At 43.3% G+C, this 17,722-nt stretch overlaps 1 protein-coding gene across 11 annotated transcripts in view; it reads left to right on the forward strand.

Moving 5' to 3' along the window:
* Positions 1-17,722, forward strand: part of MTCL1 (microtubule crosslinking factor 1) — a 120,771-nt gene that overhangs the window by 63,460 nt on the left and 39,589 nt on the right. For 5 of the 11 annotated variants that reach the window (XM_088065392.1, XM_088065387.1, XM_088065415.1 and 2 more), the window contains exons 4-7: positions 8,466-8,525; positions 10,579-10,656; positions 14,478-15,803; positions 16,760-16,915. In XM_088065392.1, the coding sequence (XP_087921518.1) occupies positions 8,466-8,525; positions 10,579-10,656; positions 14,478-15,803; positions 16,760-16,915 (1,620 nt within the window). The remainder of the gene's footprint in view (positions 1-8,465; positions 8,526-10,578; positions 10,657-14,477; positions 15,804-16,759; positions 16,916-17,722) is intronic. The other 6 variants (XM_088065412.1, XM_088065422.1, XM_088065424.1 and 3 more) reach the window with 3 other exon arrangements.

Here is a 17,722-nt window from a genome sequence, read left to right on the forward strand (position 1 = left end):
CTGACACATCTTTGTAGACTGGTTTTACTAAGGAAATGCGGATTTTGCAATTATATGCCCCCCTACAATTTTTTTTCCTCCTGTCTATTTCCAGCTGCAGTTTGGCACATAGGTAGCCTAGCACCTATCTCCCATGAGGGCAACTCTTCCTTCACAGAATATGCTGGGAGAGTGGGTGGGCACTGCACTGACATGCTTGGAGGAGCTCTGTCCCCTTCTTGTCACTTGTGCCTGCCCTGGTTTCACTGTTTCTTAATTACAAGTGCTACACTCTGGCTTGAATTTCATTCCTATAATTGATGGCCTTGTTCATTGTAGCAGAACTAACTTTATTTGGCCTTGAACTGTGACTTCTATGGCTTGCTGAATACAAATGTCTTGGGGGTGACCCATTACCTGGCAGTAAATTGTTGTATGCATTGAATGATGTATAGGAAAGTGCATTGCAGGTAGCAGCTATCCAAAGTTCAAAAATGTCACCAGCTATCCAAGTGTGAATTTGCTGTCTTTTTGTTGTTTTTATAATCCCCCTTTTTCAGAGTGCAATGTCCTTAAAACTGTGAAATAATAGATGGTCAACTGAGGATTACAAAGACTGTCTGGGACATGTTTGTGTGGGATCATTGAAGTCGGCCTTTAATCTCTCTGCTTCTTTAGAATTTTATTTAATACTTCATAGAAACAGCAAGTTGCTCTAATCCAGGGGAGAATGAAGATGCTTGCATCTATAGCTGTCTACTCAAGGAAAATTTTCTTTTCCATCCCCAGTGTAAAGACAATTCTATGGCTGTTGATCTATTAGTGTGGACAGCACAGATGTTGTGCAGTTGTGAATATCTTTCTCCGCAAAAAAACTTCAAAAATTCTTCTTTTTTCTAGATTCTATGAAATTTGCTCTTCAGTCCCAAAACCTTGAGCAGTACAGAGATTGCAGAGCTATGTGTTTTCTCCTTACGGTTGCAGTAACTTCCTAACCTAGTATGGGCTTGCAGCTTTACTTGGCTTTTCTCCTCTATTTTACCAGCACTGTCTAAATCATGTCTAACTCTGTTTTGTCCCATCACTGTCAAACTGTTTGTTCCTCCAGTCCTCTGAAGCCTGTCCTGATAATGGGACTGCCAACTACATAGTATTACTTTCTAAAAAGTCTTGGTGCAGAGAATTAGCAGACTCGACCTCTGTGACTGGACAGCAGGTGTCTATTCCCTGTGTATATACTGCTTACTTACTCTTCTTCTGGAAAAAAAACCATAAACAAAAACAAAAAAAAAACCCAAACAATATTTATGCTTGTAATAGGTTGGCTGTGCTACAGAAAATGCCATGCTGGGTGTGCAGTGACCAGCAATAAAGGCTCTTATTCTGTTTTCCTTTGAGAATGCAAACTCCCAATCCCATCTCTGAGCACTACCTGGCCTGCAGTCCCGTTCAGTAAAGCATTCTGGGGAAGCATTTTTGCATGGAGAACAGGAGGGAGGGACAATCAACCTCTGTTTTCAGGCAGTTTACATTTAGCACTGGGTGATGCAGGTGATGCCAAGCAGTGCCAGGTGGATGCTGGATGGCAGGGCAGGTACGTCAGGGATGGCTTTTTCCAGCAGTTGTCTATTTTGCTCAGGCTACTGCAGTAAGAGCCATCACAAGAGAGAAGAAGACCTTAAAAAGGTTTTACAAGTTGTTTCATCTTCTCAGTGAGTTTTGCAACTCTTGTTTGGTCCAGAGAAGTGGAGAAGGGAGCCCAAACCACCGCTGCTGGCCAAGGGGCTGGCTGGGTGCCTGCCCTCACAGTGAGAGACGCTGTTTCCCTCTGGGCATGCTGGAGTGTTCTTGCGCTATGGGCACCAGGCGTGTGTCTTTCCATAGGGTTTTGTGGCTGATGATGAGCACCATTCCTGTTGCCAAGTTGTTTCAGGACAGGTCTGTTTCTGTGTGTACATAGTGCCCAGCACATTTTTCACGGGCTGTCTGCTAGGGGATTACACTAACGAGGTAATTAGAGGGCTCAGGCAGTGTCAGCGCAGCACATACCACTCGGATTAAGCCTGACTCTTCCACAAGTTCTTTCCCAAAGGGAGGGTGCAGGTTGACATGGCTCCCTTGTGCGGGCTGGTGCTTGGTCACTGCAGCTCAGCTGATGAGGAGGAATTTGGGGTGCTGCTCCTACCTCCTGTGCCAGTGGGGAGGGTGGTCCTAGCGATGGTTACCATGGGCATTGCAGGCATAATGTGGTGGGAGATGGAGCAGCAGAGGCCTGGCAGCAGCCCAGTGCTGTGGTTGGCGTGGATGCTGCTCCTGCCTGGCAGGATTGTGAGGGATGTGGCAGCAGTGGTTTCCTCCTCAGGCTCAGGTGGTGGCCGGGCAGAGGGTTAGCACAAGTGCCTGTGGTGCGGGGTTAAGGAACGGGCACAGTGTGCACAACTCACATTTAATGGCTGCGCAAGCAGAAGGGTGACAAGGCTTGGAGGGATGTGTTTGCTCCTGACACATCAGTGTCACTCTCCTAGTGTAGCAGGAGGGGGAAAAAGCAGCACTGTCTGCAGTCATCTGCCTGGCTTCTTTCTGATTTCCTTCACCTGAAATAGGACCCCCAGAAGAGAGAAAAGTCTGGTCTCGGTGTGTTACAATTTTCTTTATGTATTGTGACAAATGTAATGTAATTGGGATCTTTTATATCTTAACAAAATGGGACAAACAGGGACTTTAAAATTTATTTTAATGAATTTAACAAGGTATTATGAAATGTTTGGGCAGAAGAACTGTGTAAGACAGTGATACACATTAGTGGTTAGAATCTTAGCTGTCTGTTGCAGGATTTATTTTATTATATGATAACAATTATTATATCTCTGGGCTATATCCTTTACCAATTATTTCTGTAATTATTTAGTAATTATTTCATTAATAAGAATTATTATGTTGGTTTCTAGTCCCCTTATCAGCCTCCACTGACCAAATATTGTATAAGTGAAATGGTGTGTTGTGAACTGAACACAGAGCCAACCCAGCTGTCTCCCATCCTCCCAAGAGCTGCTGTCTAACCTTCCAGGGCTGCAGACAGCAGGTGCAACCCTGCTGCTTCCCTCCCCAGCACACTCCCAGACCTGTCACACCACATTATTTGTAAACACCAGGGCAGCCGATATCACAGCCTGCATGTGAAGGGCACCAGGAAGCCACATGAGACAGACAGTGCGGTGTGTTCATAGCGGGAGGCAGAAGAAAGAGGCTCCTGTTCATAAGCTTAGCACAATAGACTAATGCAGCGTTAGGGAAATTTAAGCTGGTGCTGAAAGCTAGTGTGCTTTGCTGCTCTTTTACTCAAGGGATGCCTTTTATCCTGAACTGTAATGCTTATGATATTTCAGACATAGCTTGCTTTGCTAGGTCATGTGAATGATGAATATCACAGTATTTAGAGGTTTCTAGTAAATGAAACACACAGGGGAATGAATGGAGATACAGATCACTTGCGTCAAGCCCAGTTTTATCAGGGCTTGGTGAGATATCTTTTTCAAGGGCCTACAGCAATTGAAAAGCAATTAGAGTTTCATTGTACTTTCCAGTTCTATTAACCATCCTGTAGATATGTACAAGAGTTCACAATGGAAAAGCTGTACTTTCACTGCCTCAGCCATTGAAATACAGAAGAATGGGGTGGCAGCAAAGCAAAACTTCAGTCAAATACTTGGGACTTAGAGACACTTCTGGCCTCAAGAAAGAATGTAGAGCCACCCTGTTCTACCTTAAATAAGGGATATTGCTACAGAAATGGGAAATGCTTCCTTTTCCCAAGTGGGCAGGTAACACTAAAGGACAGTGCAGTGTGACAGCTGAAATCTGCCCCTTCTGAAGAAACAGGTCCTGGTCATTATCCAGGTCATATTCTTTTCTTCTTAGAAGAGTTTATTAATCACTGATTTAAGAGTGGCAGACCTCTGCACAAAGGGTTTTTGCCTTTATCTGGAAGACTGGACAAACAGGGATAACTCTAAAACAGTGAGATGAAGGAGAATCATGCATGTCCTCGGTGTCAGGGTCTGGCAAGTCCAAAGCTGCAAAAAGTTAAGAAGGAAACAGCCTGCAGTGGCCAACGGAGCTTAATTTGTGTGGATGAGGTTTGCTGGAGAAGGAATATGGAGATCCCCACCCTTTTTCATCTCCTGATAGAATCTTCTTATGCCATCCTGCACAATGCCTAGAAAATGCTCATAGTGAAGCATTCCTGATTAGTGGTGCAGTTAATGAACACTGGTTTACATCTCTTGGGGATAAATCCACCCTCTGACCATCTGTTAACAAGAGGATCTGGTTTTCTTCTGATTCACATAGATGCCAAGCAGAATTACTTTCATTTAAACCACTGGTGTTTCTTGGAGAGTAAGTGCTATGAAAAAGTTGCTCCGTTGGCAAGATCTCTTGATGAGTCACATTCTGTGGGGCAGAGATTATGTGTCTCTGGATGGTTTGTTCATTCTTGAACATGAGAGGCCCCAACAGCTAGCAAGAATTGAGCTGTTGGTATGAAATGCCAGTGTGCAGCTCTGAAGCTGTTAGCCTTGCAGTTACTGGTAATCTGCAAGTGGTCTGCTTCACCTGCTGCTGGATTTGGAGAAAGTGGATTCGGTCACTTGTGCATAATTTTCTAAAATACTGTCAGGTCCCTCACAGGCAGTATCTTCTAATGAATGCAAATGAAAATTGTGATTATCCATTTCAAAGCAATCGGTAGCAACCCGTCATTGGCACAGAACATTATTTATACAGCTCATAAGCGTCAGTGATGCTGGTGCATAATTCCTCATACATCACAGTAATAGAAACTGCCTTCAGGGCTGGACTTTCCAATCCAGCCTCTCCATTTCTGAGTTGCAGACATTGTTGCTTCAGTGAGTGACTACTGGATTTTGCAGGTTCAGTTTGATGCACATATGATAGCAAGCCCACGCTTGCCTGCAGATGCCAGACTGCCACCCAAATTACTTGCTCCTCTGAGCAGCAGTGAATAAAGTGACAGGATGGCAGCTCTCAGGGACTCTTGGTTCTCTCATTTTTCAAATCCTTCTCTACCAATGCCAGTTCACAGCTCTGTTCTCATCCTACTCTGCACTTGCTTCAGTATGAAAACTTGGAGTCTATCATGTGTTTACATGTACAATTGTTCTTAACTCAAACTTTATTTCCATATTTTGCTCAACTTCCAATTCCTGTGCATTGACTTCTGCTTGCAGTCCCCCACGTGGGTTTCACTTTCAATGCTCAGTTTGCAGGACTCTTCTTTGACCTGTTAAAAATTGAATTTATCAGAAGATGCAAATTGCCTCTTCCCAGCCCTGCTAGGCTCCTAGGGAAAGTAAAAATAATTGTTTCTCTTCCCACTGTTAATACTGTAATCCCTACATCTAATAATCTTTTGGGAAGTTTAACTTTTAATACACGGGGCCTCCATACATTAGCTCTCCTTGGTAGCCAAGTGGTCCATCAGCACAGTGCAGCTGTGGAGGTAGGAATGTCTGCACAAGTAATCACTTTCTTAAGAGACTCTGTTAACCAAAGGACTAATAAAATCTTGTTTAAGCATCATTGAAAGACTTTTTGGTAGACAGCCAACCCTGGCTGGTCTCTTGCATATAGAAAGTAGTATAGAAGTATTCCTTCTAGCATTAATTCATGTCAGCTTCTGATGCCAATCTCCTCCTATACATCAAAGAGAAATACTTATTTATTGGACCATTTTTCATTTTAAATAATTTAAGCCTGTAGCACATCTCCTTACTTTTAGCAGCAGCAGCAGCCTCTGCCCTTAGTCCAGCTAAAACAGCAGCTGTATTGGTTGGTGTTTCATACACACGTGCAGCCTGGTCCCAAAGTGCTGAAATGGAGATCCTGCCTTGTTTTCATACCGGGCTTAGGGGGTTATGGCCAGGCAGTCCCTTGTTGCCATGCTTGTGTTCAAGTCCTCCACTGATACACGTGAGGGAAATTTCTCCCTGTAATCCACTGTCAGTCCCCAAAGGTAAATATTCCCATCTTTTTCTTACACTGAGGACAGACTCAGCCTAAGGTTGAGTCTCTGCCTTATGGAAATACAAAGCAGTCTCCCACCTGAGCACTGATTACAGAGTTGTTCTTATGCAAATCCAAACGGGACAGTGTGAAAATGCTTAAAATGAGGCCTCATCTAGGGCAGTATGTTGCAAACCTGTTAGTCTGGATCTGTGAAATTCATTGTTTCAGCGAGGAGTGGAGCTTACAGTTTCCAAAGCTGGATTGCTACCTACTTGTATCTCAGCTGGTGATCCATGTCAGCTACCTACATTTTAATTCCCTTCCCCTTGTTTTCCAAGTATTATCCTGTACTACACAGCAGAGTCTTTATTGCTTTATCTTGCACACCACAGTCTGTGTGTTTATATTCCCTAGCTCCTCAAGCTGGATGTGTCTATGTGTAATCTTTTGCCTACAGGTAAGAGCAAGAGGTTTTTAGCATTTGGCACAAGGCTTTTCATTTCTAGCATGATGAGTAGCTATTTGCTACAACTGGGCATTGAGGCCTCTACAGAAATTGATAGCCTCATCCCTGACTCTAAGGGCTTGCAAATTAAATGCAGTATCCAGGCAACCTCATTTTACTCAAGTTGTTCTTGCTTGAAGTCACATGAAAAAGAAGTGAGTGTGAGGACCAGGGCTATGCTCCATCTCTCTTCAACCAGAATGACCCCTCTTGCATGCCAGGGGGTGATGCTTTTCATTGGTGATTACTTTCAGTTGCATATCTGCTTCCAGTACAACACCACATTTAAAAAAATCAAAAACAAAAAAAGAGAGAGAACAGTAACTGTTTATCCTGCCTAAGCTTGTGTAACAGGTTTTCATATGATGACTTTAGTGTTTAAGGTCTTTTTTCATTGAACTGTTTCAGTATCCAGAAAAAGACATTTCTCTTACTCAGTTTCATTAGTTGTAGGAAATCACTGGATTAAAGTTGAGAGCAGATTAGCAAAAATAAACTGTAGTATGTCTTGGGCATATGGTGCTGCGTATGAATGGGTTTTAACTACTTATCTGTGTATAACAAAGAGTAGAAGGAGAGATTTGTCTTAGTGTGCAATAATTATAATGTGCAGTAGCGGCATAGCTGAACAGGCAGAAACCACAAAGCCAGGGAAAGCTTTTGGTTCAGATTGGTATGTGGTGTGTGTGCTGGTCCCCGAGCTCACATTGTGTTTTCTGCCAGCTCATGGTTGTCCACAAGACTGGACTTGGCTAATTAACAGGATGCCTCTCCCTCCTTTCCCTTCCTCTTCGCTGGGCTCATGTTTTGCAGTGCTGGGTTAGAGTGGGTTACAGAGACTGGGATTTAGCCCACCTGACATGGGAGCTGGTCCAGGGACACTGGTCCATCACATGGACCAGAGGAGGAGGGCAACTACTGTTGCCAACTGTGGGCAACCCATGACAGCCCAGGCTTTACCTCAGCTGGAAATTGTCCCCCACAGAGCAAGTATAAACAGGAGCAATAAATAAAAGAGGCCAGAAGATCAGGGTGATGTGGGGAGTATGTCTGTTGTCACAGACAGAGCAACTCAGACTGCTTTGAATTAAAATTCTATAATTTCCAGCTTACTGCTTTTTTTCCTTTGATACCTTTTGATCCCCTCTGATACCTCAATCTGAAAAGTGTCGAGTTTATGCCTTTTCTAAATAGTCCCAGTTCACACTGTTTTGGAAACTGGTCCTGACACACACGTAAACTTCGGTAACATCCTGATGGTGCTCTGCCTCTCACTTCTCAGGAAAACTATGCTTTTCCATTTGGGAAATGAGAGGTTTCTCAGTGAAGCAGTGATGATGACATCATATCCACGTCTTAAAAATATTTGCTTAAAAAGGGATATAAAGATTTGCAAAACCAATCAAGTCTGGTTCATAAAGTAAATTCAAAAATACCTGGAGAATTATCTGGTCTTTATCTGGGCTCCTCAGTATGTTTGTTAGCATGGATTAACAAATAATGCTATGCCACATACATGCATGTGCTTGCCTACTTTTGTGGGGTTGCTTTCCTCTGAGGTTTCCACAATGTGTTTCACATCAACTGTGAGTAAGATTCTTGGACTTCTGCCCTGGATTAATCAAACATGAATCACTGACCCATGCAAAAAGAAAGTTTAGCCAAAAATTGTGGTGGCTTATAGAAGAAAAGGGGGGAATGTTCCCCCCCTATGTGAAGTTTTAACTAATTTTATTCCTTGTTTTGGTGAGAAATTTTGGGCATTAAAAGATTCCCTGACAAGGACCTGATCATCTTGTTCTTTAAGGATTATTATGAAAAATTAAATTCCCAGAATATTTGGGAGAATATTCTTTCTTTCTCTCTCTCTCCTAAATTAATTGTGTAATGGTGAAACCTGCCAAACATGCTTTGTATTTATCTTATCAATAACACAGTGTTGCTTCTGTTGCAGAGTTCCCTGAAGAGGAGAGGCAGCAGAGAAATCCACAAAGAAAAAAAGACATTTACCCAGGTATGGTTCCCATGAACATGCAACTTTGAGCAAAATCATATGATGCAACTCAAAATTTATTTTTATGGGTTTTGAGAGGGCCATCAGGTATATTAACTTGAGTGCAATTAGGCCTTAATCTACTGAGACCTCCCAGAGATAATGTAGAAGCAATTTAGGACAAAAGTGCAGTCTCTAAACTGTGCAGCTTCTTGGGTTCATTGTGCTTGTATCCATTGATTCAGGCTGCAGGTTCTCTATAAGAAGAGCAAATCACCTTGCCTCACAAAATAATTGGACCATAGCTTAGGGTCTAACTAAATTTATACACCATGCCAGAGATTTTGTGCTAATGAGTGTCTTGGCAGCAATGCAGCTCACACACTGCAACGACACCTCGCGAGCTCTCGTGTCGCAGGGCTTCATCTCCCTGATGTTGCAGGAACTCGTGCTCCCCAAAGCTGAGGTACCACAAAGCTGAGGTACCACAAAGCTGAGGTACCACAGAGAGCCTAAGCTGCCCGCTCAGTCTCTCTTTGGACACAGGTTTTACTGGAATCTCGTTGGTCAGTCCTTCTCAGGAAAGCAGTCTGCCTGGTTTCCTCTGCTTTTTGTGCTGACTGTAGGAGTTAAAGCTTTTCCCAGCACCCTCACAGTTACTGTTTATAGCCAGAGAAATGGGGATAGTATTTCACCTCACCGGGAAAGGAGCCAGGAGAGACATTGTGCCTTCATTAGAGAAGGGATGTGCTTCCCCTGCTGCCCCCTTGGCAGGCTCAGTGTACACTGCCGAGACTTATGGGTTGTCTAGTCTTAAAATCCATTGATTTGTAAGAGAAACCATAATAAATCACTACAATATGTTGAACTTGAGGGGGTAAGGCAGGCAGCTGAGTGGGTATACTGGAGGACTGGCCCATGGCCAGGGCACTTCAGCCTGCTTTCCCAGGACACAGCAGACTGAGAGTCCTCGCCAAGATGACACAAGCATGGCTTAATCATACCTTAAAATGGGGCACTTGCTATGGAGAATTATTTAAGTTGTCAGTCAGGCCAGAGTTTGTTTTGCTGTGAGTATGTAAAACGTATGGATGAAATATATACACATGCCCACACACTGGGCAATTTACAGATGAAGCTAGATGAAGGCACAGCTGTGTCCATTGGGGTTTGTGGGCAGCACTGTCCTTCCCTTCCTCATTCCTGGAGATACAGAGCTGTGCAAAGAGAATGGATTCTCGTGCTTGCTTTCTCCACCCAAATCCAGGCATTAAGAGCAGCTACAGTTTCCTTTGGAAAGCCTTAAAAAGGGCTTCGCAAAATTAACTGAGTAACCACGTGGGAGCTCAGCACCACTTCAAACAAAGGGAAGTGATCCCAGAAGACATATGGAGAGAAAAACTTTTAGCCTCTACACATACATCATAAGTCTTGCAAGCAAAGGAGTTGGGGTTGGAAATGAAAACCATTGCATCAGCACTCTGCAAGGTGGCCATCCAGTTTTCTTCACCAATTCTTTAGGATAGAAAAGACTGAGAAATAACCTTATATACTAACATAACCCAGCCTATATGTACATGTCCTGGCTTTCTCCCAACTCTAGGATATTACCCATAGTGTCTCCAAACCCAGGCATCCATTCAGATGTATTTGCTGGTTGAGATCAGGGCACATCCCAGCAAATGCTTGACCTGGTCAAACTGCTGCCAGGTCTTGGGCATGGCCCAAAAGAGGTGGTACAGACACAGCCCAGGAGGTTCAAAATGTTGCTCTTCAAGGACAGATACCCTAAATACCTAGACTGAACACCCATTGTATGTTCTGTGACTGAGAAGGCCTCACACTTAGACTCTGTGCATCCACATGCTTAGAGATACGTACAGCATGTGGCAAGACTGATGTTTTCACTTTTCACTGAGAGTTTGTCATGAAAGTTAGCTGGAACTTCACACCCACCACAGGGCACACCGAATAGGTAATACCCATGAAGTTGTCTTGAAGCTGTGTAAAAGCAGAACTCATAGTAGCACTCTCCCACCTCTAGCAGTATTGAAGAAAAAAAGTTTTTATTCAGCAGAATTGCAAAACGGAGCATCTTGGAAAATACCAGGCACCAGGCAAAACACAAAGAAAAGTGGTTCTCCAGCGCAAGGTAGGAGTGCTGGCACTCAGCCAGATGCTTGGGTGCTGGTTGTACTGCCTTGTCGTCAGACTTGCAACCCTAAAATTGCTTACCAGTCTTCTGCCTGGCAATTCCCTTGAGCTGGTGGTGGTGGTAGAGGAGATGGTGTTGGCCTATATCTTGCTTTGTGTCTTCTTGCCAGAAAAGAAATATTGTATTGGGGAATTTTTGATCAGCTCTTCATTCTCATCACATCTCTCATACATTATGCATTTACATTGCGTAATTAGGTTAATTTCTTTCCTATACACTTAATTTCTTTATCTGCGCATTCTACATTTGTCTAAATTAGACAGCAGACTATGTAGGGAAGGATCTGGGTTTTTTCCCTTCTGCTTTTTTTACCCATTAACATCCCTCTGAAGTGCCATGCAAAGCCACAGCGCAATTGCATGCAAATTATCACTATTGCTAATCATTAACTCCCATTTATCCTTAATGATCTCTCAAAGTCCATGACCGAGCATCGTGACTGTCACATCTTTGCACTGCTGCTCCTTCTTTTCTTTCTATATGATTTTCCCTATGTACACATTTTAGGAAAGCATCCACATGCTGGATGTTTAATACAGTCAGGAGGCCATTGCCCATATTCAGCCCCTGGGATTTGAGCCTCTTGTTCCTCCAAAACCATGGAAAGGTTGTTCTCCCTCTTTATTTTTTTTTTCTTTTTTTTTTTTTTTCCCTTTCCTGTCCTTTCATTCATGATTTAACTAATAATGAGCTATTCTTAATTTCAGTGATTTGGCCTCTCTTTAGTTTGCCTTATATGTCAAAACTCTGCTCACCTGTGTGGGTGTCTCACCCTCTCACTGTTTCTGCTTGGTTTCAACTGATCAAGAAATTGGTGATATTTCTGTACACAAAGTTTTAGAGGGACAGATGCATGAAGGTTGGAGTCCTACCCTTCTGGCATGCTTAGATCTGGCTGATAAATCTCTCCTGACCATTCTTTTCCTTTGGAAAAAGTGCTGTCAGGGGATTGCGATGTTCCCTGTCAGGGAAGCGAGGAAGATCTGGAGCTTTTTCACCTTTCCAGATGGGATCCGTATTTAGTAGGCAATATTAACATCCATCAGCTCTGTTGTTTTGTATGAGGCTTGTGTTTGTTTAATGGAAAAAAAAAATCTTGCTTGTTTCAGCTCTTGCAAAAAAACCAAAACTTGAAAATTTGATCCCTTTTAAAAAAATAATAATTGCTAAGACAAAACCTGGCAATAAAGTAATGTCATTAAAGGGGTTAAAAGTGGTTTTGTCCTGCAATAATAACACTTTAACTCCACAGATGCATTGAGACGTGCAGTGATGCTGAGCAAAAACATCGGGGCCCCAACCCTAAACCCATCAAAGCCTTTCCCTTTTCTTCAAAAGCTTCAAAACTCTGAGTGTGCTGTCCTGAGTGCTGTTATTTGTACTGTCTGAAAGGCAGTGGGTGCCTGGCTGGAGGTCCCTCTGACCCCAGGGTGGGAGTGGGCCCCTGGTGCTCCCAGGAGGAGCAGGGGGATGGGGCAGGCTGCCCCTTCCCCCGGGCATCACTCCAGCTGCCTGCAGCCGGGGAGGTGCAAGGCACCAGCTACTGCCACAGGCAGCTGGGCTCTTGAAGCCAAAGGCAGACAAGAAGTCAGGTAAAGAATGCAGGATTACAAGGACAGGATAAAGAAAATGTCAGACCAGCTATTAACAGATAAATAAATAAACAACCAGGAGTAATCATTCCACCTGTGGTTCTGATGTGCAGCACTGGTCTGGCTGTAACTTTCCTTCTGAACTTGGTATTTCCCTAAAAGCAAAGCCTAGAGCTCTGTGGATAAACTGATTCACCATGAGAGGAAAACCAGAGGTAATGTGTTGCACAGACCTGGACAAAGATGATGCTTTAATCGCACAGCCTCATCCAGCCAAAGCTACCAACATTCAGAGTGACTCCAGCAGAGGCTGCATAGGATTTTGCCAAGTTTTTATTTGATTCTCAATTTGCACTTTTGAGTTATAAAGAGAAAAGCAATTTATAAATATATGTGTGAAAAAGAGAAATGTGTACTAAAGAAATGCAAGGAGACAATAGAAAGGATAGAAAGTCCATCTTCTAGAGACTCTGCTTCTAATCAATCCTAAGTACCATGCTTGAATTAATGTAAAACTTATATTTCTGATGCTAGAAACATGATGACCAAATGAGCTGATTGCAGTTGTGTTTGGCTCATGGTTATCAATAAAAAACACATATTAACATAAAGTTTGACTACTTTTTACCTCTATCATGTTATTAACACGTAAGTTAACTTTTTTTTTCTATTTAGCATTTTAAAGTCACAACCTGTAGCAGGCAGCATCAATCAGAAACCTGACTGGGTTCAGATACAATTCATCTCTTTTGTGTTTGTTCAGTTATTAACAGCTGAAATTAAGTCATAATTAGTATTTATGTAAATAGAATGTGGCAAAATTGGTCTAGGTAACATAGAAGACCAATGTGCTAGGATGTGTACTATAGAAATTAAATCATTTCCTCAGATTGCTGAGCCATAATTAGTTTCATATTTTTTATTTTTTTCTTCATAGTCTGATCTGGGTGAACAATTAAAGTCAGTCATGTTTTCCTCTGAATTTGGTTTCCATTATTAGGAATTATAACAAAATAGTGCTTGTGAAAGATAACAGCGCTCCAGAGACCGAAATGAAGTCTCCATATAAAATTGCACATATGTCCACATGGCCTACCAACAACGATAAAATCTGCTGTCTCAGGAGATCATCTTTCAAAGCCTGCCTTCCATTATACCGCTAATGCTGATAAATGTGTCTCTTTTGAGGCCAAGTGCTTGTATCTCCATGACAATTCACGAAAGTGATTCATGCAAAGAAATTGTTCATCGGCTTAGAATTTACTTAACCTTGTCTCTTATTTCAGCACAATACACACTGGAGTTTTCATTTGAGATGAGATGCAGTACTTTTTAATGCCCAACACACACAAAAAAACCCCAAACAGTCATTCAATACCCTGGTACTTCCTGAAAAATGCAGGTTTTCACATGGGATGGATTTGGATGTAAACACGGTCTAATGAATTTTTCTTCCCTTTTTCACATGTTTTCACTGATCTCCTTGTGAACAGTTGTTCATCCCAGAAACAGAGATCACAATCTGCTCTATCCTAATTATAACAGCAGTAGAGACAACAGTGTGTTTCCTATTTGGAAAGCAAATCTGGAACTTGATCTATTTCACAGCATTGTGAGATCACAGTAATTAAAGTCTTCACTTTTCAAGGCAACCGTGCAGTTTAGCACACCTTTGTTGTGCTTTCTTGCTGAAGGAGCCCAGAATTTGAGATTATGATGAGCAAATTCATCTGAATAGTCTTTGTTTTGTGATGCTTAGGGGGAACAAGCATGCCATTAAAGGTAAATGGAACAAAAAAATAAATGGAACAAAAAGTGCCAGCAAATCATGGAACCTTTTCATTTGAGTCATTGTTTTCCACAAAGTTTGCTCAGCATTTGAGAAAAAAACATTGTGCTGGCACTCTTGCATCACTGAACACTTGCACAGGCACACATTTTTTTTCTTCCTCTTTAACTCTGGTCAAACTGCTTTGCCAATTTAACCAAAGACCAAGCCATGAAATGTGTCAACTGTGTGGTTTGTGCAGCTCTGTCTGTGAATTGTTTGCATACTTAACAGATACTGCTCAGAGGATGGGGAGGTGGATATTTTGGAAAATAAGCTGCTGGTTGTGCTTCTATTGTAATATGATCTTGGTTTGGGGGGGTAATTTTTCTTGGCAGGAGGACAGTGCTGATTTGAAGTGCCAGCTCCAGTTTGCCAAAGAGGAGGCAGCACTGATGCGTAAGAAGATGGCCAAACTAGGGAGGGAGAAGGACGAACTGGAGCAGGAGCTCCAGAAGTACAAGTCCATCTATGGAGATGTGGACAGTCCCCTGCCTACTGGGGAGGCAGGGGGCCCACCCAGCACCAGGGAGGCTGAGCTGAAGCTTCGTTTGAAGTTGGTGGAGGAGGAAGCCAACATACTGGGCAGAAAAATAGTGGAACTGGAGGTGGAGAACAGGGGGATTAAAGCTGAGATGGAGGATATGAGGTGCCAGTATGAAAAAGAGTGTCTCAGCAGGGACCACATTTCAAGCATTCCTACCTCACCCTACGGAGACTCTGTGGAGTCGGCCACGGAGCTACGCAGGCACCTGCAGTTTGTGGAAGAGGAAGCAGAGCTGCTGAGGAGGTCAATCTCTGAAATTGAGGATCACAACAAGCAGCTAACGAATGAGCTGAACAAATTCAAGTTCGAGCCGGGCCAGGAGCCAGGCTGCTTGGATGACGCGGCATCCAAGGGTGGTGGGACCTTGCAAGAGGAGCTGAAGTCGGCCAGGTCACAAATCAATGAGCTGAGTGGGAAGGTGATGAAGCTCCAGTACGAGAACAGGGTCCTGATGTCCAACGTCCAGCGTTATGATCTTGCCTCTCACCTGGGCCTGCGCACTTCCAGCCCCAGGGACAGTGACGCCGACAGTGATGCTGGGAAAAAAGAGAGTGATAGCGAAGATGGTCGTCCACCACAGCCAAAGAGAGAGGGGCCCATTGGGGGCGAGAGTGACTCAGAAGAAGTATATGAGAAGACGTCGGGTTTTGGGAGTGGGAAGCCATCAGAAGTCAGTGACCTGTGCTCCACTGAGCTCATGAGAGTGAAAGAGGACACCGAGTCATTAATTAACATCAAACGTGAGGCTGAGCGACTTGAAAGGACTGTGGAGCGCCTTATCACTGATACTGACAGCTTGATTTATGATGCAAAAGTGCATGTAACCAGCAGCCCATCCACCGAGCAGGATTTCAGAAGTGGTGAGGAAAGGGGAGAAGATAAGCATGAACCAGAGCTTCTGGACACTGTCAACTCCAGGATGAAAGCTTTCCGGAAGGAGCTTCAGACCTTCCTGGAAAAGGTTGATCACCTTGGAGAGGGCCTTAAGGAGCAGATGGAGGACCTCTCCCCTCTTCCCCATCTCACAGAATCTTCCAGTTTCCTATCCACAATGACATCCATGTCCCGAGACTCTCCCATTGGTAACCTGGGGAAGGAATTAATCACTGACTTCCAGGTAGGTCAGCCTTTTATTTGCGTTCTTTCTCTTTATCGTTTCTCTTTCTTTCTGGCAATTGCTACCCTAGAGCTAATTTTCCCCACAGCTGCTTTGTTATGATTTCAGACCCGCAGTGTATTAAGTGTGTAATGTTAAAAAAACACTTTATAGCTTTTTTTTCCTTTTATTTATTTATTTGCACAACTCCTTTGATTCAGAGGCGGTTCCTCGTGGCAAAAAGGCTAATCCATTGGTGTTAAAGAGATCTGTCTTCTTTTTGTCTGTAACAGCAGCGTTTCCCCGTGAAAGAGGAGATTAATTTAAAAAAAAAAAAAATCTGATGAATGTAAATTAGAAGCCTTGCTAAGAAATGTGAGGAGGTCTTTTATTATGCTCTCTTGTAAAAGGGTCAGGCATGTTCTCAAAAGCCTTGCCAAAAGAACCCAACCAAATGCAGTTTTCTAAGTGATGTGTTTTGAAAAGCCTGCTTACAGCTCACTCCCCTAACCGAGCAGCGAGTGAGAAGCTCTGTAGCCAGCGAAGGACTGCCTTGCCTAAAGCGTTGCCCATGGGCGCATGTCTAAACTGCCACAACTGCCACACTGGATATGGCTTTTCTGCACCGCACAAGTAAGGAAGGAAGAGCCTTGTGTCCCATATCCTTCATGACTTGTATGCTTGCTGTTGGTTTGACTCATGCATCCTCATTGCATGCGCCTCATAACCAGTGTTTGCATTCTTTTTTCCTCTCTTTCTCTTTTTTGCTTTTCAGATGTTTCAGCCCATCATTTTGCTCATCCTCATTTTGGTTTTGTTCTCTTCACTTTCTTATGCCACTGTATTTAAGTTGTTTTTTCTGTTCACGCTTTTCTTTGTCTTGTAGTTTTTCAGTCGTCTACCTTACCCATTTTTGTTTTCTTTATTCCCTCCTGTCCTTTTGTTTTTTTGTTACAAACCGCCCATGCATCTAACAGTCCAAACTGAGGGATCAGATGGAGTGGCAGCTCAAACAAGATCGTGGAGAGGAGCAAGAGATTCGCCACCAGCGAGCCACCACCGACCCACACCGCAGAGCTGATGGAGACATTAAACTCTACAGGCCAGGAGACAAGGGCTGTTTCAGTCTAGAGGTCAGCAAAGCAGCCCGTCTTACTCACTGCCTCCTGCTGCCTTAGCCAGGAGATGAGTAACAGAAACCAGGGGTAGGGGGGAGTAAATTAGACCAGACACAGCACCCCTGCCATGAAATTTGTGGTTGATCTCATTTGCTCCGTGCAGTTTCAGAAAAGCAGATTTGTCCTAACTTTGGAGCCATCACCCTGCTCCCAGTAGCTTTGCCAAGGGGGAAAGTACAGCTCAGGGACCCATTACAACTGAGTAGAGAAATGAAAGATCTCCAGAAGAGCCTGTAATCCATTATATTTGATCATGCTTCCAGATTTTACCTTGTTGGATATTTTGAATCTGGAAAGTCTACAGACAGAGATTGCTTTACATTTTGCCTGTCGGTAGATGCTGGTGTGCATGGTGATTCTCAACACCATGCAGGACTACAGCACCCTGCAGCTTCCAAAAAAACTTATTTAAAACATAGTTCTCCATTGTTTGGGTTGTTGAGTGCTTTTCCATTTGTCAAAAACATCAATCAGTTTTTATTTGAATCTTCATTCATGCAGGGGCCATATCTGCCTCAGTAAACATCTCCTTAGCTACTTTCTCATGAACACAGATTGTCCAGACAATGCAACTGGTCACGAAGAAAACAATTTTGAATCTGTCTCCATAAAGGTGGGCTTGGAGTAGTGAGCAACTTTTCTGCTGGCCACTTGGAAGCCAATTCTTGAAAATGTGATGGTTAGACTAGCTTCTAGTGAGGGATGAGTTTTAACATGCTTTTAATTCTATAGACACATGAAGAAGACTTGATATATCTGAAA

Source organism: Pseudopodoces humilis, chromosome 1, assembly GCF_049639895.1.
Source record: "Pseudopodoces humilis isolate 2021_Gansu_Grassland_sample_001 chromosome 1, ASM4963989v1, whole genome shotgun sequence".
NCBI lineage: Eukaryota > Metazoa > Chordata > Aves > Passeriformes > Paridae > Pseudopodoces > Pseudopodoces humilis.